Below are 26,894 nucleotides of genomic sequence, written 5' to 3'. Positions count from 1 at the left end.
TCATATGATGCTTATTGTGACAGTTTAAGGTTTGAAGGGGCCTCATATTCTTATTTTTTGAAATAGCACTTTTGTTTCTTACAAGTTAACAAAACTATGGAGTTATCTATAAAATAAATGTACTGTTTTATTAAAGGCCTCTGTACTTTGACATATAATATGTCAAAATGGGTCAGTTACAGAACTCTATAGTGGATAATAGGTTATTTCTTAGCCAAGCTGACATTTTTAGCTCAGCAGGCATTTCAGCCAATTTTAAGGTCTTTAAAGTTTTGTAATCTGGTTTTCTGGCAATACTAATTATTAGGATACCCAATATCATTTTTTGGGGGGAGAAGTCAACATCTAAACCAGTATGTTTGTACCAGTAGCTATCCTTTCATATTGTTCAATACCTTAGACACACACACACACACACACACACACACTCTCTCTCTCTCTCTCTCTCTCTCTCTCTCTCTCACTCTCTCTCTCTCTAATTCCTTTCTCAGAGGAAATCATCTCACATATTTTGTCCCTAAACACAGTTTTAGCACAGATTTCTTTTTTCTAAAGTATAAAATCCCTAGCTGAAATAAATTCCATTTGTTAACTAGGAATGAGGCTTTGTTCACTGCAAAAACAAACTGAGAGAAGCAGTCATTAAGATAAACAGGAGAAGGGAAACTAATTAATTGGTCCTAGTCAAAGAAACAAAGGCTTTCCATCTTATTCTTTGGCTGTTTTACTTTAAACACAATCACTTACCAAGTGGCAAAAATGCAAGACGGTTTCCAGCCATGGAGAGCTCATTGAGGCTGGGCAGCTGGCAGAGATGGCGCGGCACATACCATAGACGATTTCGGTCCACAGTGAGGTACTGCAGAGAAAGGCACATGTGAAGCCTCTCGGGTAAAGTTAGCAAACGATTGGTAGAAATGTCTAGTGTCTGCAGCTCCTTCAAATCGCCAACCTCTACAACCAAAATCAAAATTAGGATAAATTGCATCCTTATGAACTGAAATAAACAAAATGAATCAGTATTAAAACAGTTTAACCAAATGAAATCAGTAGCTGCAACTATTTCCATAAACATGAATACTGAAGTACAGGATTGTTGGTGAAAATGCAAATAATACAACCTAGGTGGGTGTCTTTAAATTAGCCTGCCAGAATTTCTTAAGTGAAGAAAAGGCTGGCTGGCATGGAGAAAAAAAGAGACACAAAGTGGTGAATCTGAACCAGAAGTCTGTTACTATGGCTTCTGCATCTTGATGAATCAAAATTGTTGCTAGGGTGAGAAAAGAACAATTACAGTCACTTCGAGGAACCTGGTTTTTGCCACTTGTGTGATTTCCCCATCCATCTAAGTAGAAAATGGAGATTTTATGAATTACAGCAGTGAAGTAAGTGCAACTTAGATGGATGGTGTTCATATGAAGTAAACAGATTTCTGGAGTAGAAATTAGAATCTTTTGGAAATTTTCACCACAGTAAAGATTATAACAATAAAATGAGCTACAGTTAAAGAACATTTTTAGATACTGTTCAAGCATGTGACTTCTTTTAAAAAACCCGAAGTATACATATCCTATAAGGATTAATGCCAAAATTAAATATTTCCATTTATTCCAAAATTCCCTCATCATCGATGTCTATAGTTGTCATCTGTTCCATGGTGAGTACAATTATGTCCTTTTCATACATCAAATCACTAAGACTTGAGTGAAGATTAGGGAGTTCCTTACAAGGAACTTAGTCCTTCTCAGGGAAAATCCTTCCATTTTACAGGAAGGACATTTACTCTTTCCCAGGACAGTACATTACACTGAAGACTCTATAGTTAGCACTGTGAAGGACAAGTCCACTTTTACATCATGTAGACTTAGATGTTGAAGACCACTGTGATGCCATCTCTTCCCCTTCTCTCATCCTGCCCCGTTTCTGAGCCAGTCCTCTTCAGTTAAGGTTGGCCATGCTCTACTACTTGACAGCACCCCTCTATGCACATTACAGTTTGTTCAAGACTTGGATTAGCATTAGCAATGTCTTCTCCACTGGATAAGAATCTTCTGATGTCTTGGATGCTGAATTAAACAGATTAGCTTTTCTCATTGCTACAGACCAGGTGGTGGCAAACTATGGCTCACAGGCCAAATCTAACACAAGGCCTGTTTTTGTCCTGCCTGAAAGCTGAAACTGTTTTTTTACATTTTTAAAGGATGGTAAACAATGATAAAAACAAAGAACATGTGACAGAGACCAAATGTGGTCTGCAACACCTAAAAATATTTACTATCTGGCCATTTACAGAAAAGGTTTGCTGATCTTTGCTATAGACTTTTTTTTTAGTAGAAGCATTTTAAATAATTATTTTACTTTATAAAAGTAATACAAGTACACAATACCCTAACTTAAACTATTCTAATATTTACAAATTTGTGCTAGGAAGTTCATACATTACTGCTCAATTTCCTCAACACTGAACAAAACATACATCTACAGCAGTGCGGGCGGGCAGGATTCGGTATACAGCCTGTGACTCTGAAGGGGAGTTTTCTACTTGAACTTAACTGGTGCACAGGGGAGTCAATTTCACACTTGGCTGCACTGACACAATATTCTACCTTACTAAGCCTGTCTATCTCTTTCCCAAAACAAAAATGCTGCCAATTTTGGGTGTGTGGGGATAAAACACGAGAAAGAATCATCATATTTTATGTCATAAGAAGAAATACAAAGAAAAAAGAAAAAGAACTAAATTTAAAAACCAAAAAATAGCTATGTGGTTATTCCCAGACATACCATGAGCCATGTCGAGACAAGGATGAGATAAGGCCTCTGCCATTGAGAAGCACATCGCACACAACAGACAAGGTGCAAATGGAGCTCAGAGCAAGTTACGTGAAGGCTTGGAGAAACTCTTCCAAAATTTACTGGAGATGGGAATTTGAATATGGCACAAAGAAAACGCATCAAGCCTTCACAGGGCATAGGGATGGGGCTAAAACCATGAGGAAAGGCATGGAAGTGAAAAATACAGCTGTACAACAGGCTCTCTGGGGACCAAGAAATACCAAAGACACCAATGGGAGAAGAGCAGAAAATAAATCCAATACAGAGATAAATAAATACTGGGAAGAGGAGCCTGGACTTACTATTTTGAGAATATGACATCTCCTGAAGATTCTTAAAAGATGAAAGGACGTTTTTTGGAAAGGTTAGACAGGCAAATATGAAGAAAGCAAGGATATAGAAAGAGATCCTAGGCTGACAAAACAAGTAGACATTTGACTAGAACAAAGGCAGGGCATTAGAATTTGAAGGCAAATTCCAGAGGTACTTAACAAAAGCATGAGGTAGGCTTGATTGGATGTGGAAAATAATAAGAAAAAGTCAAAGACAGTTACAAGCTTCTAGACTATTACACTCCAAGTGTGCTAATGCCAATGCTAAAAATTTATTTTTACAGAAAAACAATTAAAATGTCATCAATACCTCTGAATTACATTATTTACAAGCAATGTACCTAAAGGTATCTGAGAAAAATCCATCAAAATTTACAAGAAAGAAGTAAAATAATAAAATAAAAAATGATTTTGAACTATTTCAAAAATAATTAAGTGTGCCATGTAAAAACATTTTGTTTTTTGCAAAAATTACTAAGGCTTGCACTTGTTCTTCATTTTAAATTTGTTTTTCATTATTGTAAAATAACAACAATATGTAATTATGAATTTAAATTTTGATGAGAAATATTAAAGACTTAAGAAGTTTCAATAAAGACCCAGCAGGATAAACACAGAGACCCACACCTATACACATAATCAAACTATGAAAGACAAAGATCTTGAAAGCATCAATAGAAAAACGGCTCATCATGTTCAGAGGAAACAAGATAACTAAAAATACATAGTTAAAAAAAGTCAGCACAGTAATTGAAATTGCACACTAAAAGTAACATGAAAAAAGGCAATAAAAGGAGAGGTACAGGAAAAAAACATACAAGATACATACACTACAAATGGTAAAATGGTTGATGTATTAATAAACACAATCATATCAATAATTACATTAGATGTGAACAGACTAAGTAACCCAACCAAATGGGAAGAATGTCAACTGCATAAAAAACAATATGCTATCCATAAGAAATACACTTTAGATTCAAAAGCACAAATAGATTGAAAAGTAAAAGGATGGAAAAAAATACGTATCATGCAAAAAATAACATAAGAGAGAGCAGCTATATTCATATCAGAAAAAAAGAGACAAGAAATACTATAAGAGGCAAAGAGGATTATTTCATAATAGTAAAATGCATAACATTTTAGGAAGATAAGTTACCTATAAATATACAGACATCTAACAAGAGAGCCCAACATTATATAAAGCAAAAAACTGACAGAACAGACATTTCAACATGATAGATGGTGATTTTGATACATTACTCTCAACAAAAATAGAACAACTAAACAGAAAATCAGCAAGAATATAGAAAACTTAAAACTACACAATCAACCAAATGGGCTTGGGCCATAATCCTAAAAGACACAATCCTGAAAACCACAAATGTTGAAATCCTGAAAGATCCAAATCCAAACAGTGTAAAATCTTGAATAAGAATCACAATCCTGAAAGATCAAAATCCCAAAAGTATAATTCTGGAAAGAAATAATTTTTAAAAATTCTTTTAAAAAAAAAAGACACTTACATACATTTTAAAAAGAGGGTTTATTTTAGAAACATAAAAACCTAACAATATTTGACAGGTCACTTTACACAATAAAATAGGCAATAATAACATATATATTTTTTTGCAAGCATAAACACTCAGATATATTAATCATAGTTGCATGGGTATAACAGTTACAAGCAGAAAAACCATATTCATAAGGAAATATGTCAAAAACCAAAATGCATAAATGCATACAACTATGGTTGACAACTGTGTGCAGTCAGCTTTATAACTGTAGTCAGCTGCATGAAATACTGTGATGAACAACCTAAGTCTTCTGACGAGATCAATGAAAAACTGTGATGGGTCATCACTGAGTATACAGTTATCCATATCCAAAGAGCCAATCTCTTTGGACATCTCTTCATTTACTGAGGAACGTTGAATTTTTTTCATACATGCACAGTGCTTATACCCAAAGTTAACACTGTGATAATGCACTTTTATGGACTCAAATTTATAAAAATGCACAAAACAAATCACAGCTCCCTAAATTTTTATACAATTTATACTTCCAGTGTTGGAAATGATTTGAAGATGAAATAACAAACTGGCACTGTGTGAAGGGAAGAAGTTGTACACCATTGAAAAATTTGGCAGGGGAGATTTCTTGTAATTTTTGCCTGCATTTTCACTTCTATGATCTTCAAAACACTCTCTCCACTAGTATTTAGAGGGTGGTTGTGGTCTACAAATTTTCTGAGTATATGCTGTATATTTGAAAGTCTGGTTATTGCTTGACTGTTACAATTAAGTGATTTTCTGTTTTCATAGCACCCATTATATTTTAAAGTTTATCTTTTACCATTATGTAGCCTCATACACTTAATTTATCACAGCATTTCTGCAAGGGAACAATTTCACTGATCCCTTCCATTGTGTTATAGGGAAAATGGTAAGAAGGAATGACACTTGGCTTTCCCAATACCAAATCTGTATTAAGGTTTTTCAAAGAGACAGAACCAATAAGATATGTGTGTAGATATATGAGAAGGGATTTATTAGCAGAATCAGCTCATGTATGAGAAGTCCCATGACAGCCTGTCTGCAAGCTGGAACCCTGGGATATCTACAGTGTGTTTCTGTCCCAGTCTGAAGGCCTCAGAACTAAGGATGCCAATGACGCAACTCAGTCTGAGATCAAAAGCCTCAGGACCAGGGGTCTGCTGGTGTAAATCCTGGAGCCCAAAGGATGGCAAACCTGTAGTTTTAATGTCTAAGGTAGTAGGAGAAATATCTGTCCCTTCTCTGAGAGACCAATTCGCCTTCAGTAATTGTTCTCTCTCGGCCCCTGGCTTACTAAATGGTGTCCACCAATACTGAGGGCAGATTTTCCCTACCTATTCCACTCAGACTCGTGTGCTAGTCTCCTCTGGAAACTCTCACAGACACATTCAAAATAATGCTTTACCAAGTCTCTAGGTATTTCTTAATTCAGTCAAGTCGATAGCTAAAATTAAGTCCATGAGTCCACTTCTTGTCAACCTGGCAGTCATATGCGTCTCCTGAAACCATACTTAATTTCAAAATAAAGACAGTAACAAGGTAATGGTTCCACCTAGCATGTTACAACTATCCTGGTACAACCAAAATGTACCAAAACTCCTTCCCTAGAATTTGGCTTTCAGGATTTCAACATTCAGGATTTTGATCTTTCACAATTGTGACTTTTGGAATTTTATATGTTAGGAGTTCTGATTTTTAGGAAACTTGATTTTTTTTTTTTTTTTTTTTTTNCCACCACAGCTGGCTAATTTTTTTTTTTTTTGTATTTTTAGTAGAGATGGGGTTTTGCCATGTTAGCCAGGCTGGTCTCAAACTCCTGACCTCAGTTGATCTGCCTCCTTGGCCTCCCAAAGTGCTGGGATTACAGGCATGAGCCGCTGTGCCTGGACAGGAAATCAGATTTTTTAAGACTTCAAGATTTGGGGACCTAACATTCAGGATTATATCTTTCAGGATTATGATCAGCACTGCAACCAAATTGACCTAATTTGACATATAAGAAGAACACTACAGCAGAATACACATATTCTTTTCAAGTACACATGGTATATTCTCCAGGACAGACCATATGCTGGACTATTAAGTAAGTCTTACATTTAAAATAATTGAAATGATACAAAGTATGTTCTCTGACCAAAAGGAATTAAATTAGAAATCAACAACAGAAAGAAATCTGGGAAATCCCCAAATACTAGGAAATCAAACAACACCCTTCTAAATAACCCATAATAATAAAAGAAATCAGAAGGAAACTAGGAGAATATTTTGCCAAATAGAAACAACCAGTACAGGTATCAAAACTCATAGAATGCAGCCAAGGAAAGGATTAGTGGGAGATTTAAAGCTTCAAATGCCTGTATTAGAAAAGAAAGTTCTCCACCTTTAGAAAGGAGAAAAAGAAGCAAAAACTAATATCAAAATAAGCAGAAAAAAAATTATAGTAGATATCAATGAACTAGAAATCAGAAAAGCAACAGAAAAAAAAAATCAGTAAAAACCAGTTAGTTCTTTAAAAAGAACAAAACTGACAAATCTTTAGCTAGACTAACTAAGGCAAATAAACACATACATAGAAAAAGAAAACTGACTTGAATTACCAAAACTAGAAAGAAAGGATGAAATATCACTATTGACTTTACAGAAATTAAAAAGATTAAAAAGGACATACTAATATGAACACATTTATTTCAACCAATTAGCAATTTAGCTAAACATATTTTTAAAAAGATAAAAAGTATCAAATTCAAGAAGTCATTAAAAATCTAAATAGGTGTATTACAAGTTAACAAATTGAATTAGTGGCTGGGCACAGTGGCTCATGCCTGTAATCCCAGCACTTTGGGAGGCCGAGACAGGTGGATCACTTGAGGTCAGGAGCTTAAGGCCTGCCTGGTGAACATAGTGAAATCCAGTCTCTACTAAAAACACAAAAACTAGCCGGGCGTGGTGGCGCACTCCTGTAATCCCAGCTACTTGGGAGGCAGCGGCAGAAGAATCGCTTCAGCCAGGGAGACGGAGGATGCAGTGTGCCCAGATCACACCACTGCACTCCAGCCTAGGCAATAGAGCAAGACTCTGTCTCAAAAAAAAAAAAAAAAAAAATTTTTTTTTGAATTGAATTAGTAATTTTAAATCTTTAAATTCTCCCATAAGAAAAATAACCAGGTCCAGATGGCTTTTCTATTCCATCAAATATTTCAATTCTATTATATACTTAAGGAAGAAATAATATCAATTGTTCACAAAGTGTCTCAGAAAATAGGAGGAAAAACTTCCCAACTCATACTATGAGCTAAAATGATACTAAAAACCATAAAATACTGATACTAGAACCATAAAAAACATCATAAATCTACAGACCAATATCCCTCATGAACATAAGTACAAAAATTCTTAAAATATTAGCAAACGAAAGCTAGCAACACTTAAAATGATTATTTATCATGAACAAGTGGGTATGACGCTAAAAATGTGAGGGTGGTTTAACACCTGAAAAATCAACTTAATATACACGGTCATAGAATAAGAACAAAAACCACATAATCATCTCAATAGATGCAGAAAAAGCATTTTTAAAAATCTAAAATCCACTCACAATAACTACTTTCAACAAACTAAGAACAAAAGGTAACTCCTTCAGCCAACAAGGGGCATCTACAAAACACCTCGAGCTCAGAACATAAGGTATACTAGGTTAATGGTGACAGGCTGAGTGCTTTCTCCCTTAAATCAGAAACAAAGCAAGGAGGCTGTGTGTCTTCACTGCTACCCAACAATGTACTGGGGATTCTAGCAAAGGCCAGAAGGCAAAAACTGAATAAAAGAAAAGCATCAAGAACTGAAGAGAAGAAGTTAAACTTTATTTGCAGATGACATGATCCTTAGTAGAAAACACCAATTAAGCTATCCACAAAAACTATTAGACCTAATAAACAAGTTTTAAAGGGTTGCCAGATACAAGATCAATATTAGAAAATCAACTGTATTTCTATATATCAGGAAAAAAATAATTCCAAAATTAAATTAAGAAAATAATTCCATTCACACCATCACCAAAAAAATGATATACTTGGTAATAAACTGAACAAAAGTGGTATAAAACTTACATGCTGCAAACTACAAAATACTGCTGAAAGAAATTAAAGAAGATCTAAATAAATGGAAAGATATTTCATGTTTATAGATTTGAAGACAACACTGGTGAGATGACATGCTCCCCCAAATTGATGTGCAGATTCAACACAATCAGTATCAAAATCCCAGGAGGGTTTTTCTGGTAGAAATTGACAGGCTGATCTTAAATTTTATATTTAAAATGCAAAGGACCTAGAACAGTCAAAACAATTTTGAAAAAGAACAATAAATGCCCTTCAGCAGGTGAATGGACAAATCCTGGTTATGTGCATACAATGATATACTAAAGGAATAAATTATGGATACAAATAACACGATTGAATCTCAAATCCATTATGTGAAGGAAGGAAGCTAGACTCAGATGGTATATACCAGTGGTCCCCAACCTTTTTGGCACCAGGAACTCATTTCGTGGAAGACAATTTTTCCATCGATTGGTGGTGGTGGGGGAAGTTTCAGGATGAAACTGTCCCACCTCAGATCATCAGGTATTAGCTGGATTCTCATAAGCAGCATGCAATCTAGATCCCTGGCGTTCGCAGTTCACAAGAAGGTTTGAGCTCGTATGAGAATCTAACGCTGCCACTGATTGGAAAGGAGGTGGAGCTCAGGTGGTAATGCTCACTCACCAGCCTGCTGCTCATCTCCTGCTGTGGAGCCCAGTTCCTAATAGGCCAATGGCTGGTACCGGTCCATAGCCTGGGTTGGGGACCCCCGGTATATATAATATGATACCATTTACATGATAGTCTGGGAAAGGCAAAATTATAGAACTGTAACTGCACCAGACCTATCTAGTTCAACTTTTATGTAACAAAGTTGTGAGTTGTTTTTCAATTGCCGTGGAATCCCAGGTTGAAGGTCACCTAACCAGAACATGCCCAGATGAACCAAGCGTGCAACAATGGGTGGAACCTAATGGTGCAGACTGAAGAACAGGAACTGAATTAAGTGTATATGCCACATGGCAGGATCCAGTCAGGTCAAACCCCCCCACCACATCACCTTACTGTAAATCCAATCAGATCACTCCTCATTATCCTCTGACTATAAAACCTGCCTCAACCACCAGCTTGGGAAGACAGATTTGAGCCCAATTCCAGTCTCCTTACTTTGTAGCCTTGCAATAAACTCTTCCCCCTACAAAAACCAGTGCTTTGTTGTTTGGCCTTCTGTTGTGCATTGGCAAATGAACACAGTTCAGTTTGGTAACAGAACTAGAAGACAGAACACTGATTGCCAGGGCCTGGGTGGGGTAGACAAAGGCTGGTATACTAGGGCACAGAAGCCTTGGGGTGTACTGTTAACTCATGTATCTTGATTGTGGTGGTGGTAGTTACATAACTGTACACCAAAAGGGTGAACTTTTCTGTATGCTAAGATAAAAAATAAAAATAGTAACTAAAAAATTATTTTTAAAACCAGAATTATTTCTAAATGCTACATGTAACGTATATATTAAAGCAGATAATTTTTAAAATCCACATATTTGTTATCTGAACACTAAGAGATGCAGAAAAGTTATTCTGGATATAAGTTCACATAATTTAATAAGTGTATTAGCTGTTTTGATTTCTAATAAAGTATTAGTTGTATTTTTTCTGAAGTCTTTTTTTAAATATGGTTTTGTGTTTCTTTTTAATAAATGTCCATAATTTTACCATTTAAAAATGTAACATGCTACCTGACTTCAAACTATACTATAAGGCTACAGTAATCAAAACAGCATGGTACTGATACCAAAACAGAGATACAGACCAATGGAACAGAACAGAGGCCTCAGAGTAATGCCACACACCTACAACCATCTGATCTTTGACAAACCTGACAAAAACAAGCAATGGGGAAAGGATTCCCTGTTTAATAAATGGTGTTGGGAAAACTGGCTAACCATGTGCAGAAAGCTGAAACTGGACCCATTCCTTACACCTTATACCAAAATTAACACCAGATGGATTAAAGGTTTAAATGTAAGACCTAATACCATAAAAACCCTAGAAGAAAACATAGGCAATACCATTCAGGACACAGGCATAAGCCAGGACTTCATGACTAAATTACCAAAAGCAAAGGCAACAAAAGCCAAAATAGACACGAGATCTAATTAAACTTATGAGCTTCTGCACAGCAAAAGAACAATCATTAGAGTGAACCAGCAACCAACAGAATGGGAAAAAATTTTTGCAAGCTACCCATCTGACAAAGGGCTAATATCCAGAATCTACAAAGAACTAAAACAAATTTACAAGAAAAGAAACAAACCAACCCATCAAAAAGTGGGTGAAGGATATGAACAGGCACTTTTTAAAAGATGACATTTATGCAGCCAAACATATGAAAAAATGCTCATCATCACTGGTCATTAGAGAAATGCAAATCAAAACCACATCAAGATACCATCTCACACCAGTCAGAATGGCGATCATTAAAAAATCTGGAGACAACAGATGCTGGAGAGGATGTAGAGAAACAGGAACACTTTTACACTGTTGGTGGGAGTGTAAATGAGCTCAACCACTGTGGAAAACAGTGTGGCGATTCCTCAAGGATCTAGAAATAGAAATTCCATTTGACCCAGTAATGCCATTACTGGGTATATACCCAAAGTATTATAAATAGTTCTATTATAAAGACATATGCACACATATGTTCACTATGGCATTGTTTACAATAGCAAAGACTTGCAACCAACCCAAATACCCATTAAAGATAGACTGGATAAAGAAAATGTGGCATATATACACCATGGAATCCTATGCAGCCATAAAAAAGGATGAGTTCATGTCCTTTGCAGGGACATGGATGAATCTGGAAAACATTGTTCTCAGCAAACGGACACAAGAACAGAAAACCAAATACCAAATGTTCTCACTCATAAGTGGATATTTAACAATGAGAACATATGGACACAGGGAGGGGAACATCACACACAGGGGTCTGTTGTGGGGTGGTGTGCTAGGGGAGTGATAGCCAGGGTGGACAGGTTGGGAGAGATAACATTAGGAGAAATACCTAATGTAGGTGATGGGGGGATAGAGGCAGCAAACCACCATGGCACGTGTATACCTATGTTACAATCCTGCAAGATCTGCACATGTACCCTAGAACTTAAAGTATAATTAAAAAAAAAAATTTAACATTATTGACATCTTCAAAAATACTTATTGCTGTGTCATGCTGAAATTAATGTTGTATTACTGACAGAGTTATAATGCATTCTCTTTGGAATCCTGGTAGAATTCTTCTCTTTTCGTCTGGTCTTCTGGTCATTACACCACTCCCAATCCTTTCTACCTCCTCCCTGGGAGCAAACGTAAGTCTATACACCTCACTTCCTTAGTGTCTCTAACTTTACAATTGTTTGCATTGTTTACTTTTGAGCTAAATTTACAATACATTGAAACTTTTCAGCTACTTATAGAGTATCCTGAAAATGATTTTATTATTGCCACATAGTAATTACTTAGATCAAGCATAAAAATAACATTATGGTGCTAATTTCAAAAGAAAAACACAGCAAGTCCCCTTTAAATCAATAGTTCTGTGCTGATACACAATGACCTAACCTAATTTTTTTTTAATTTTTTTAAATTTTATTGCATTTTAGATTTTGGGGTACATGTGAAGAACATGCAAGACTGTTGCATAGGTACACACGTGGCAGTGTGATTTGCTGCCTTCCTCCCCATCACCTATGTCTGGCATTTCTCCCCATGCTATCTCTCACCAACTCCCCACCACCTGCTGTCCCTCCCCTATTTCCCCCCAACAGACCCCAGTGTGTAGTGCTCCCCTCCCTGTGTCCATGTGTTCTGATTGTTCAACACCCGCCTATGAGTGAAAATATGCAGTGTTTGATTTTCTGCTCTTGTGTCAGTTTGCTGAGAATGATGGTTTCCAGGTTCATCCATGTCCCTACTAAGGACAGGAACTCATCGTTTTTCATGGCTGCATAATATTCCATGGTGTATATGTGCTACATTTTCCCTGTCTAGTCTATCATCGATGGGCATTTGGGTTGGTTCCAGGTCTTTGCTATTGTAAACAGTGCTGCAATGAACATTCATGTGCACGTGTCCTTATAGTAGAATGATTTATAATCCTTTGGATATATACCCAGTAATGGGATTGCTGGGTCAAATGGAATTTCTATTTCTAGGTCCTTGAGGAATCACCACACTGTCTTCCACAATGGACCTAACCTAAAATTTAAATGGGAATGGAAGGAAGCCACCCACTCCACACCAAGTTAGTGACCACAGAGAGTCAGTAACAAGGCTTGCTTTTTTTAAGCACTTGCTTTTTCTGATACCCCTAAAAATAGCTCAAAGTTGAGCTCCAGACCACACTAGGCTGAGAACATACAGTAACCCTGCTTATCCACGGTTTAGCTTTCTGAAGTTTCAATTACCCGCAGTCAATCTGCAGTCTGAAAATATTAAACGGAAATTCAAAAAATTGACAATTCATAAGTTTTACATTTCATGCCATTTTGAGTAGCATGATGAAATCTTGTGACATGAATCATCCCTTCATCCAGTGTATCCACACTGTCTACCCTCCTTGCCCATTAATCACTTAGTCATTTAGATTAACAGATCAAGAAAATGTAGTGTTTATAAGGTTCAGTGCTATTTGAGATTTTAGGTATCCACTGGGGTCTTAGAACATACCCCCACAGACAAAAGGGGACTACTATACAAATAAAGACAAAATTTCAATGCCAAATTTCATTCAGTGTACAGTAAGTCTTCCTTTTTATAACTACTTTCTCTTGACTGAGCTGTGAAATGTACATACTCTGGTACGTACAAATAGGTTCAAACCATAATCCTGTTACTTATGGGCTATGCAACGATGGGCTATTTACTCAACTATTTAGATCATAAATTCCCTGTTTAAAAAAAAAAAAAAAAGGAACATGTAACTCAGGAGGTTAATAGTGATTGAAATATCCCATACAATAATATGTAACAGAAAAGTCAGTATTTGTTTCTAATTTTCAGTTCATCATACTACAAAATATAATAAAAGTAAAATCAATATAAATACTTCTGTAATTGATGTAGTTATGAAAATAACTGCAAACGCAAATATGCTTAACTCTAATATGGAGAAAAGGGCTCTTTATTGGGAGATAGATGACTTTCAGAAACTGGGAAGCACTACCTTCCTTGGACAAATAAAAAAATTAAAAGCAATTCAGATTCATTTGAAATAGCAGTCCATTTTTAAGGCTAAGAACAGCATTCAGGATGTCACATACCCTTAAGTTAAATGCTATTATCAAACAATGCAACCTGTTAGACATTCCTTGTGACAACTGGGATCAAATCCTAGATATACTCTAAAATCATTTTTTAAAAAGCAGAATTCATATCTTCTTAAGAAGGAGTTTAACCTGATTCTCTGATACAAGAATTAAGTCCTTTAACACTGAATTATTGTACTTGTATTTTTAAATCCAGACTGGTCACTGCAAATAAGCAGCCTATCTAGAAAGAACCTGGTCTCTACATGTGGGCTGAATCATGCTCACAGACCAGGGAGCCAAAATCAGATTGTGGTAAATTATGCTTAATAATACAAATAAACTTTGATACTTCTGAGATGTTTCTGAGTGTACATTTTTTTTTAAAGGTAGGAAAGAGAATCTAGAAAAGCAGTAAAAAAAATACTGGCAGTCATCATGGACCAGAAATTGTGAGAAATTACTAAATAGAAAAGAACAGAAATTAAATACAATACATAAATATCACAGACAAATCAGCAGCATCAACAAAGCGGTCAAAGCCTCCATTAGCCACCGTCCACCCAAGCTAACTCGGTAGCTTGCTTCTTTTTACAAAGTTGAATAGTAACTTAGCTGTTTATTTGGCTCTTGCTTGCTTTGCCTCAGGACACGACTTTTTAAAGGGCAGGGACTGTCTTGCCCAATTTTGCAATAACATGCCTTAGCTCTGTGCCTGGGACACAGGAGGCACCATTATCTCTTTGCTGAAAGAATAACTAGAATGTGTTTAACATACTGTAAAATGGTATCTGGACCTTAATAGGGGTCTGAAGATAACTTTCCAGGTAAGAAAAGTTTACCTTGTAAAACCTTCTAATCTTTTTTTTATTTAAAAAAGCAAAGAATACGGCCTTATTTTATTGATATTTCATGAACGAGGTAATGACCAAATCTAAGAACACCACTGTAACCTATATCCTCTACAGAAAAAAGAGAAATAGAGAACAAAGGTAGGTGAGTGCCCCACAAGAGGCCACAATCCAAAATACATTCGGAATCTTGTTCGTCTCTCCACCTCCACTGTTGACACCAAGCTCACCCTATTACCATCTCTTGAGTGAACTCATCCAACAAGCCTCCTCTGGTCTTCTCACCCCCTCCCGTCTGTTTTCTTCACAGAAGCCAAAGTGATATTAATATGTAAGTCAGATCATGGTCCTTCTCTGCCCCAAACTCTGCCCTAGCTTTCCACTACACGTCAATAAAATCTCTAACACCATCTTACTAGTAACATCATACCAGATCAGCCCTGGCCCACCTCTCTCCCCTACCTCACTATAATCTAATTACCTTGTCCTCTGTCTGGCCCAATAAAAAGTCAAGTTATTTCTTCCCTCAGAGCCTTTGAATCTGTTATGACTGTCAGGAATGCTCTTTCCCAACTCTTTAAACTGTAGACTCTTTCTTGTCCTTCAGAACGTCACTATCACATTTTCACAAGGGCCTTCCCTGACTTTAAGCAGATTCTCTATTTCTCAACTGTAGCATCCTATTTATTCCCCTCCCTGCATTTACTTATTTAATTACTTATTCATTTATTTACATGTTAAACGACAGTGTGTTACTTTCCACTAGAAAATAAATTTCAAAACAACAGGGATTTTGACTTTATTTGCTGCTATATTCCCTATATTCCTAGCACCTAACAGAGTCCAGCACATGGTAGGTGCACAGTAAATATTTTTTGACTTAATTAATGTATTCCTTAAACTGCCTCACTTGTTCAGTGACCACAGACCAGACTTGCAGCTGCATACAAATCTCACACTTATGATTCAGATTTGTTGCTTAGCAAAATTACAACAGTTGTAGACTTTTGAGGAAACTCACAAATCCTTGGGGGGGAAAAAAGTGAAATCCAAGACTGTTAGAGGTTTGCTGCACATTTAACATAATTTAAGTTTTCCTTAATGTCTTATAATTATCTCTGTGAATGCAAGTGATGGGAGTATTCTGTAAGACATTACTGACAGAAGACCAGCTGCCCACAGCTAAATAGCCCCAGTCTGTTATGCATTTTCAAATCTGCATGTGTGATCTGCTATATAGCTGACACAGTTTTACAGAAATAAATATAATGTGCATAACTTAGAGTTGACTATAAAATAACTAAATTTTCAGCAGGCATGTCAGAAGTCATGTAAGCAAATAAATATTGCCCTTCAAGATCGTAAGTCAGCAAAACCAATCCAATGATATGTGTTCATTAATATTTTTGAAATTTGTTTTGAAATTCCCTTAAGATCTTGATATAAATATTTTTCATGGATTCTAGGGATCAAATCCATCCCCCAAACAATAAGGATATGACACCACCAATTATACTGAGAAGAACATACCTGAAACTCTGAAGGCAAGTCCAAAAGAAAATATTTTTTTTTAATGTTTAAACACTGGGATCCACCTGAACATATTCAACGACAGCACAGAGGCATGCTTATAACAATGATGTTCTTTTGTTTTTGGAATTATTAAGAAACTTGATTAGATCTTATTTAAACTTAAAATCACAAAGTCTTATTGGAATAAATGTATCTACAAGATTAATCTGAAGGAATTAACAATGATCTGACTTTATAAATTTGGAATCGGGGTATATTTGTTTATTACACCATTTTCACATTTGGGGAAGGTACAACCAGTTCCACCCAGTTTGGCAAAACCAAATCTATGCCTTACCTGGTCTGTTTAATGACCCAGAAATAGTTTTATTTGGGTTCACATCATGACCCATTAAGTCTCAGGGAGTGACTGCTTGCGGGCTCAAACAGCAGCAGCAGATTTCTTCCATGCTTTTTTTTTTTTTTTTTTTTTTTTTGACACAGAGTCTCCCTCTGTTGCCTAGGCTGGAGTGCAGTGGCATGATCTTGGCTCACTGCAAACTCCACCTCATGGATTCCAGTGATTCTTCTGCCTCAGCCTCCCAAGTAGCTGGGACTACAGGTACACTCCACCATGCCCAGCTAATGTTGGTATTTTTAGTAGAGATGGGGTTTCACCATGTTGGCCAGGATGATCTCCATCTCTTGACCTCGTGGTCCTCCCATCTTGGCCTCCCAAAGTGCTGGGCTTACAGGTGTGAGCCACAGCACCTGGCCTCTCATGCTCTTATCACACTCCATTATAGCTGCATGCTTACTAGCATGTGTTCCCTCCTATAATTCCAAGTACATAACATGTTTCAAAGGCACCAGGAGTTAATCAGGTGTTGGGAGACTTGCTTTGGAACCTATCCAGCAATTATTTTGGTTCTAAAGAGTAATGGTCTACAAATTTAAACATGAACTCATGATTAACACTTTTATAACCCTCAGTAATACATTACTTACGGTCTGCCTGTAAAGGACACAAATGTCCATATTATAAAGGGCTTGCTATATATTCATAACTTTTGAATGTGTGGCAGGTTATATTTAGTAACAAATGACCACGATTTAAAGTTAACAATACCAGGAAGCACACTGAGAAAATCTATTAATTTTGCATTTTTCTAATATAAGCAATATACGAGAAGAACTTAAAGTTAGAAAAATTAAATTAGCAATTAAAAAGCCCTCTTAACAGAATATCTATTATATTTATAAAAGATAATTGGCCAGGCGCAATGGCTTACTCCTTTAATCCCAACACTTTGGGAGGACAAGGCAGGCAAATCACAGGTTCAGGAGTTCAAGACCAGCCTGTCCAACATGGTAAAACCCCACTTCTACTAAAAATACAAAAATTAGCTGGGTGTGGTAGCGGGTACCTATAATCTCAGCTACTTGGGAGGCTGAGGCAGGAGAAGTGTTTGAACCCGGGAGGTGGAGGCTGCAGTGAATCAAGATCACGCTACTGCACTCCAGCGTGGGTGACAGACCAAGGCTCTGTCTCGGGAAAAAAAAAAAAAAAAACAACTGATAATTAAATATTACTTGGGAGCTTTAAAATAAAACGCTGGAGGCCAGGCACAGTGGCTCACACCTGTAATGCCAGCACTTTGGGAGGCCAAGGCAGATGATCACCTGAGGTTAGGAGTTCAAGACCAGCCTGGCCAACATGGTGAAACCCAGTCTCCACTAAAAAACACACAAAAAATTAGCCAGGCATGGTGGGGGGACCCGTAGTCCCAGCTACTCAGGAGGCTGGGATGGAGAATCACTTGAACCCAGGAGGCAGGGGTTGCAGTGAGCCAAGATCACGCCACTGTACTCTAGCCTGGCTCTGTCTCAAATCAATCAATCAATCAATCAAATGCTCCCAAACATATGACATTTGAGAAATATAGGAAAAACGAATTTGATTCAAATATTTATGTCTAGGTGTCAAGTTTGCCAATTAATTCCCAGTAGAAATTTTTAAATGTTAAAGACAGTGCTGAAAAAAAAAATCACATTGTTTTGACATTTTACCTGGTGCTTTGTGTGTGACTAAATTATGCACTAGAATTTCATTCAGCATTCTTCCAAATAAGTTATTTCCCAGGTGTTCACTGAGTACCTAAACAGCTAGTCATTAAAGTATTCTTGCTAAGTTACAATTATGACTAACTGCTACAGAGAAATAGCATTTATCTCTTTTTCAGATACATTGTCTTTGATTTTTAAAAGCATTTATTCTAAAACTTAGGTCTTTGTTATCGCTTTGTGTCTGTACATGGATTTCTATTTGGAAAAATCCTTTATCGTCCTCATTCTTCAAGATTCACGAAGATCACATAGGCAGATTTTCATTTTATGTTTTATTTTAGGGATGGTCAATTTTACAGACTTCTTCTAGGTAGGCTTTTTTCTCTTTACTGAGTTAGCACAATGGGGTTTTTAGGCTTTGGCCTGAATGAGGCCACTAGGTGTCTATTGTTGGTATAAAACTATTATAATCATGGCCTCAAGAAATATCACAGCATCATAGTCCAGAATAAAAATTTATTTTTTAACTTTACTACTTTTCACAGAATAAGTAAAAGCAGTCTCTGTTTTACTCACTAGAAAGAATGACACAATGATGACTGCTTTCATCTCACTTTCTAAATTCAAAAGAAGAAGAAATTTTAAAGGAAAACACTTTAGTGTACATATATTTCAAATTATCAAACTGATTCATTCCAGTTAATTTCTTTGAAATTCCCATAAAAAAACTACCACGGAAAATAGAAAGTGGTTGATGACCTCCACTGAGAGAACACTTAGAAATCACTGGAAAAACACATTATGCACAACACATAAATTAGTTTAAAAAAAAATCTCTCCATTAATTAAAAGAATTACATATAAAATTCAGTACATAATTCTGATTTCTAAATATTAATATATAGCCTTTGTATGAAACAATAAGAAACTCACATCACAATTTACATGATGTTGGAAATAGATGCTCAGTGCTACAAAGAAAAATTAGCAGTGAGACAAAGGATATTTCAGCAATGCAATTTTTACTTCCTGGACTGCAGGATGGGTACTCTCACTAGCCATCTTGCCACCAGAGTACAATGAACAAAGGAAAAGACACAAATTTTTTCCTTACGCATTTGGGGTCATCCTTACTGCTATATCTGATCTCCACGGGCTGGAGCCAGACCTCACAATCTAAACTAAAACCCAATTGGCTAACAATTTAAAACTTTTCTGAACAGGTAAAAGCAATGGAGAGCTGGGACATGCCTGTGAGCACATCCAGCACAGATATCTTGGTTAAAGTACAAGGAAGGATACAGAGTGTACTACGTGCCTGTAAGCATGGCATGTCTAACTGCTACATAGAATAGGGATTAACAAAGTTATTAACTCACTTATTCTTTAAACAAGAAAAGATACTTTAAAAAGGAACTTTTCTACTTCCCACACATGGAAAAGTTGCATTAGAGATTTCTGAATATGCATGTATTAATCTTAATATAAAAACAAAGTCTCTAAATTTACTGCCTGCTCTTGTTTAGAGTTCTGAGATAACCACTTACAGTGACAAAAATGACTCAAAAATGATTAATATCAGGGTAGAAATGAAATGTGGCACATAAAGATGTTATCTTTTCAAAATTTCCTATGCTGTTAATTTTTATTTCTATGCCCATGTACTACTTCTATAATAAAAATTAATTATTTAATGGTGCCTCCTCACACACTTTGGGATTCCTTACAACAAGAAATACAGCAATTCTAAACACCTGTAACATTTTTATTTCTTAGTTGTATTTACTTTAGCTAATAATTATCACACTGAAATCTGTGATTAAAATTCTAAAAATCTGAGTTTCCTATTGATATTCTGATTCACTGAAATATAATGCAACAGAAAACAAAAATTTAATAAATGATATATAATGCTTTTATGCAAATCTATATTGCTGAGGGTCTCACAAGTTCTGTCATAAAAAATTTTTTAAATCTCATATTTCACAGTTTCTGTCAAATACAAGCATTATAAAGTTATATGATGCTTCTAGTGAGAACACACAAAAACATATTTTCTTCAGATTTCTATTTATTTCCCAATCTTTCCAAAAATACTACAAAGAGGACTACTGCTTTGCTGCAAGCCAGTCAACACATACCAGAATTCAAAATCTTTTATTGCGCTCTATAAATCTTTTGCAGTGTACTGCATTAACAAAGTTTAAAATGCTCCTCAGTAATAAGAAGTAACAGAACAGTGGAAAAGAACAATAAAACTTGTATGTTTATAGAAAATAGCAAACAGTTCAATGGTGCAGAGATGATGTGTGTTTTATAAGTTTTTTTTTCAGGAATGCTTTAGTTGCAAATAAAATTTCCAGGAATATTAACATTTTCCAAATTAATTTTATGTTCTATTCTCCTATTATCTGAACTGGCAGGTTAGCAAATATAGAAATTATTTCAAAACAACACCCTAAAAAGCAACTTTTAAAAAATGAACTAAAAGAGAGCTGACATTTAATCTTTAAATTAACTTTAAGAAAAACCAAATGTCTGTAATAATGTTTACTACTGACCTTGTGGAACAACACACATCTCAAGTAGTGGTTAGTCCAACTGTGTTCACAGGAACACCAGTTAGGAGCAATGTTCCAATGGTCTAGTAAGTTTAGGAAAAACAATGTGCTATAGTGTTTATCATAATACACATCAGCATATCACAGAACATTACTGAGTCAGGAAATCCACTTAATTGTGATTCACCAGCAGGCTGCCATCCATTTGGCCACCACACACATTTTCACAGAACATGTAAAGAAAGTTTAGAAACGGTTGGTCATCAACATTTTAAGGCACATTTTCCCTAGGTGCTCCATCAGAAAGGCATAAACATTTTTAATAGTTCTAAACTTTTTTTTTCCTTTTATATAGGAAAAATAAAAAGGAATTATTTTGGACTATCCTCAAGGGAAAAGAAATTAAAATGGGATACTAAATCCTAGTCTAACACTTGTGATCACTGGAATACTTGTGTACATGCAACATTTATGAGGCTCTGATAATTATAACTTTAGGCTCTCAGCTTTAAAAAAAACTTTCCCTAACCAAAGATTTACATTTGTCTTTGGCTATATGAATCTGGAAGAATGACATAAATTCCATTGTCCTGCATGAGCCACACACCAAAAAAACGCAATACCAGAAAGATTTCTAAATGTATGCTTGTAATAAGAATAATTAGCTAAAATGACAAGTTAAAGACTACTTTTTCCACTAGAAAGATTGATGTTCAAACATCTTATAGAGAAACTTAAAACTCAGGTTAGATGAAGGGGGTAGGAAGGTTTTCATACACTTTAAATCAGTTTACATGCCCAGACAAATACCATCTCAGTAAACAGAAGAACATAAAAACATATTCTCAATGTTTTTGTCAATAACTGTGAATATGAGAACTTATACAATAACTTTAGAAGAAGTTCCACAGAATCAGAGATAATAGTGTTACAAATTTATAACAAAAATATGGATTCCACAGCTCTATTAGCTCCTTATATTTTTTAAAAATTTATTTATTTAGAGACAAGCTCTCACTCTGTCACCCAGGCTGCAGTGCAGTAGTGTGATCACAACTCACTGCAGCCTCAATCTCCCAGGCTTAAGTGATCCTCCCAAGTAGCTGAGACTATAGACATGTGTCCCCAGGCTAATTTTTTGTAGAGACAGGGTTTCATCATGTTTCCCAGGCTAATTTCCAACTCCTAGATTCAAGAGATCTGCCTGTCTCAGCCTCTCAGAGTGCTAAGATTACAAAGATGAGCCACCGTACCTGGCCAATATTTAAAAATAGTTAATTAAATAAATGTCTTGAGAATATTTTGAAAGAATAGCAGCCTTAGGGAGTGTGAAAAACTCAGTGAAGTTTCTCCACTAAAAACAAGCATAACACTGAATAAAACTGTGAAAAACAAACGATTTCAGGACTTTAGAAATCAACCAAAGGCAGACATTCAGTAGTGTTTGTTCGAGAAAACCTTAATTCAAGAACAGTGAAAGTCTGCAGCATTTCTTGGTTGGGATGGCTCCTATCCCATCCTACCCCCAGCTCAGTCTACAAGAATAGTTTATCAAAACAGGGCTAAGGAAACCAAAAGCTTGGCTACCAGGGAAAGCACCCTCAATTTGAGGCAGGGGATAAAATCCCACAGCTTTGTCACCTAAAAGTGGCAAACTCTGTAAGGCAAAGGAAAAAAAAAAAGTGTCAACCAAGAATTCTACATACAGGAAAACTATCCTTCAATCATAAATTCAAAATAAAGGCATTCTCAGATAAATAAGAAATGATAAAATTAATTGCTAGCAAACCTGCCCTATAAGAAATATTAAAAGGGCTGAATGAAAATGATTATCAGATGGTAATTCAAAATAACAGGAAGGAATCAAGTTCTTTTGAATTTATTATGACTTGCTTTATGGCCTGGCATGTGATCTGTCCTGAAGAATGTTCTGTTTGCTGCAAAAGAATATGCATTCTGCTCCTGTTGAGTGAAGAGTTACCTTAGTAACTCTAGTTACCTTGGTCAACAAATTTGTTCAAGTTTTCTATATCTTTGATTGTTCTCAGATGCCAAGAGAGGATTATTAAAATCTTCAACATAATTGAGTTATTTCCTCTTTCAATTCTGTCATTTTCTGCTTCATGTATTCTGGGCCTCTTTTGGTAAGTGCACCTACATTTAGAATTGTTGTATCTTCCTGATATACTGATCCTTTTATCATTATAAACTGTCCCTGTTTATTTCCAATATTTCTTGTCTTAAAGTGTATTGTGTCTGTTATTAAAAATAGCAGCTGTTATTAAACATCTACTATTTCCTGTTTTCATGGTGTTATTTTTTTCCTTCTTTTTATTTTGGCCTTATTTGTGCCTTTGATCCTAAACTGTATCTCTTCTGACAAAATATAGTTTGGGTCTTACTTTATTATCAAGTTGGAAAACTTCTGCCTTTTGATTGTAGTGTTTAGACTAGTCACATTTAATGTAATTACTGACGTTGTTATATTACATTTGTAATTCTGATATTTTTAAAATTACGTCTAATGTCTTTTTATGTCTCTGTTTTTCCATTACTATTTTTTATCTCATACAGTCATGAACTGCATAACTGTTTTGGTCTGTTTTGGTCAACAACAGACCACAGATGAGACAGTGGTCCCAGACGATTATAATGAAGCTAAAAAACTCCTATAACATAGTGAGAGTTGTAGCCATTGTAACAAACCTACTATGCTGTCAGTCATATAAAGAACAGTACATACAAATACAGTACATAATGACTGATAATAACTCTGTTACTGGTTTATTAATTATACTATACTTTTATTGTTGGAGTGTACTCCTTCTACTTATAAAAAAAATTAACTGTAAAACAGCCTTAGGCAGGTCTTTCAGCAGACAGTCCAGGTAAAGGCAACGACAGCTCCATGTATGCTACTGTCCCTGAAGACCTTCTGGTGGGACAAGATTTGGTGGAAGACAGCGATATTGATTACCTCCCTGTGTGGGCCTACACTAATGTGTGTGTTACTGTCTCAGTTTTTTTTGAAAAAAGTCACATTGTGTTGTAATTGCCTACAGTATTCAGTATAGTACCATGCTGCACAGGTTTGTAGCCCAGGAGCAGTAAGTTATACCATATGGCTTAGGTGTGCAGTAGGCTACACTAACTAGGTTTGTTTAAGTGCACTTCATGATGTTCACACAGCAAAATCACCTAACAACACATTTCTTAGAATATATTCCCATCATTAAGCAATGCATGACTGGCTGTAGAAATACTTGTGTGTTTTAATTTTCTTTATTCATTTTTTAGCTATACTTCTTGAGTTTTCTTTTTTAGTGATTGTTCTAGAAATCACAATACATATTAATCACAATATATTTCAGGCTGATACTGGCTTAATTCTGGGAAAACACAGTAATTTTGCTCCAATATAGCTCTGTTTCCACTTTTCTCATTGTTATGACTATTGCTTTAAACAATCTTTAGGGTTTTTTTTTTTAAAGAAATTAAGAAATATATATATTCAGCCTTTTATATTTCACATACATTTACCATATCAGATAGATCATATTCTAGAGCTGGGGTTGGTAAATTTTTCCAGTAAAGGGTCAGATGATAAATACTTCAGGCTTTCCAGGCCATGTACAGATTCTGCTGCATGTTCTTGGTTTTTTAAAGTACTCTTTAAAATTTCTAAATCATCCTGAACTTGCAGGCAATTAACCACCACCACAAGAAGACCACTGGCCAGATTGGGCCTGTGTGTCACAGTTTGCCAAATGTTAGGATATAAAACAAGTCCTACTAAATTTCCTTTTTAACACTGAAAACATACAAGAACATAGTCTGACCACGACAGAATTAAACTGAAAATCAACAACAGGAAGGAACTTGAGAAATGTCCAAACATTTGGAAACTGAACAATACACTTGTAAAGCAACTCATGGATAAAGAAGGAATTGTGAAGAAAATTAGAAAATATATTTGAAATGAATAAGAACAAATATACAACATATCAAAATTCATGTAAAGCAACGAAAGAAGTACTTAACCTGAAATGTGAAATGCTACAAAGCTACGATGCCGCAAGTGGAAAATTATACACCTGACCTCACATGACAGGTTGCAGTAAAATGCAAGTACACAACACACAGTTTATTCCATGTCCCCAAAAGAGAAAAGACCCTCCCAGTCCTTTTTAGCTGAAATATATCTTTTCTGTGCATGCACAGACGCCCCCACACAAGCAAACCAACAAAGGGTAGTGAAATGGCATGTGTGCAGGCTAAGGACACAAACTGCAGCTTCCCCACTGTGCCCCACATAGTGCCAAGACCTACGTGCATTACTCACTGTGGGTTTTTTGTTTATTCTCTGCTTTGTGGTATAAAGATATTGCTGAAAATGTCAAAAAAGGTCTGCAAATACCTCTGTGGGGTAACAGTGATAAGAAAAATAGGAAGCATTTGTGTTTATCTACAGCACAGAAAGTCAAGCTGTTGGAGAAACTGGACAGTAGTGCTGTGTGAAATACCTTACAGAAGAGTATGGTGTTGGCATGGCCACCATATATGACTTGAAAAAACAGAAGGATACGATTCTTAAATCTCTTGTAATTTATAACAGTTCTCCCTCTCCCTTCTTCATTTTCATGTCTTTCATTTACTTACATGGATTTTTGTCTTATAGAAATTTCAACATCCCGAATTTGGTTTATTGCGCCTTCATTGTGTCATTAAAAATACTCAGTTATCCCTTGTTCACTTTTCTCTGGCACGATGACATTATAACGAGAGGGCTACACACTTCCAATTTCTTCACACTGGGTAGCAGGACATAATGTCTGCTTGCCTCACTTTTAGCAACATTAAGATAAACTAGTAAATTCTAGTGTTATCAGCCTGATCCATTCAATACAAAACTTCCTACAAACTTTTACCTCTCAGGAAGCTACTAATGATTTTGCCAAGATGTTTCATTAGAAATTACAATTGCTGGTTTTTAAAATTCCATTATTCCTTCTATATGTATTAACTATAATTATTCCATGTAGAAAAACTCTCCCTTCTTCAACTATTCCGTTACCCCGAAATATAGTTGCTTTAAAAAAGGCAGAAAAATGTTTGATTCTTTCCCTTTAAACTTTGAAGAACAAGTTGGTACCATAACAACCTCCAGAGTTTACCACTAAGTTTTCAAGAGTATCATTACAAACTCATATATGTTTCTATACCTGATATGTTTCAATACATTTCAATCACTGCTTCTTATGGTTGAAAAGTCCACCTCTCAGGAGTCTCTGACTGATTCTGTTTTCTAGCACAGATGTTCCATTCGAAGGTGCATCTTCTACAAGTTGTGCCTCAAACTCAGCAACCCAGTTCATTTTAGTGGAAAATGGTTTTTAAAGGCTTCAATCTCTTTGGCCTGGAATTCTTCACTATCTTATTAGCTCACCAGTGCCTTCAAAACAGATTCCCCCAGACTCCCCACCCCGAGCTGTCCTCAAGAGAGGTCTGGTCTGAATTATCTAGTCTTCCAATTCTATAAGCAGAAGTCCTGAGAAAAGAAATTGTGGAAGAGAGTACCCAAAAGCTTTGAAAAGACATCCTCCCTCAGTTATATGTCACACATACAAATAAAGACTAGTTCCTAACAATCAACTAAGCCGGAGTAGAATTTGGAGAGGCTTCAGGAGTGGAGATTCAGATGACACTCTAGTTTTTTCAACCCAGGTGTTTGTTCCACAAATTTTCTTAATTCATCAGCCAAAAAACCTGCAAAATATCACCCTGACAGTGGACTT

The 26,894-nt window shown here is 35.9% G+C and overlaps 1 protein-coding gene across 5 annotated transcripts in view; it reads right to left on the bottom strand.

Annotated features, from left to right (window-relative positions):
- LRRC28 (leucine rich repeat containing 28) overlaps positions 1-26,894 on the bottom strand; it is a 124,088-nt gene that overhangs the window by 42,503 nt on the left and 54,691 nt on the right. For 3 of the 5 annotated variants that reach the window (XM_017518547.2, XM_017518541.2, XM_017518567.2), the window contains one exon: positions 748-954. The exons of the other annotated variants lie outside the window; for them this stretch is intronic. In XM_017518547.2, coding sequence (XP_017374036.1) covers positions 748-954 — 207 coding nt within the window. The remainder of the gene's footprint in view (positions 1-747; positions 955-26,894) is intronic. 5 annotated transcript variants of the gene reach the window in all.

The sequence above is a fragment of the Cebus imitator genome, unplaced genomic scaffold (genome assembly GCF_001604975.1).
Source record: "Cebus imitator isolate Cc_AM_T3 unplaced genomic scaffold, Cebus_imitator-1.0 Scaffold19, whole genome shotgun sequence".
NCBI classification, from domain to species: Eukaryota; Metazoa; Chordata; class Mammalia; order Primates; family Cebidae; genus Cebus; species Cebus imitator.
The sequence above is the reverse complement of the archived record's forward strand: the minus strand, read 5'-3'. Positions and strand labels throughout refer to the sequence as shown.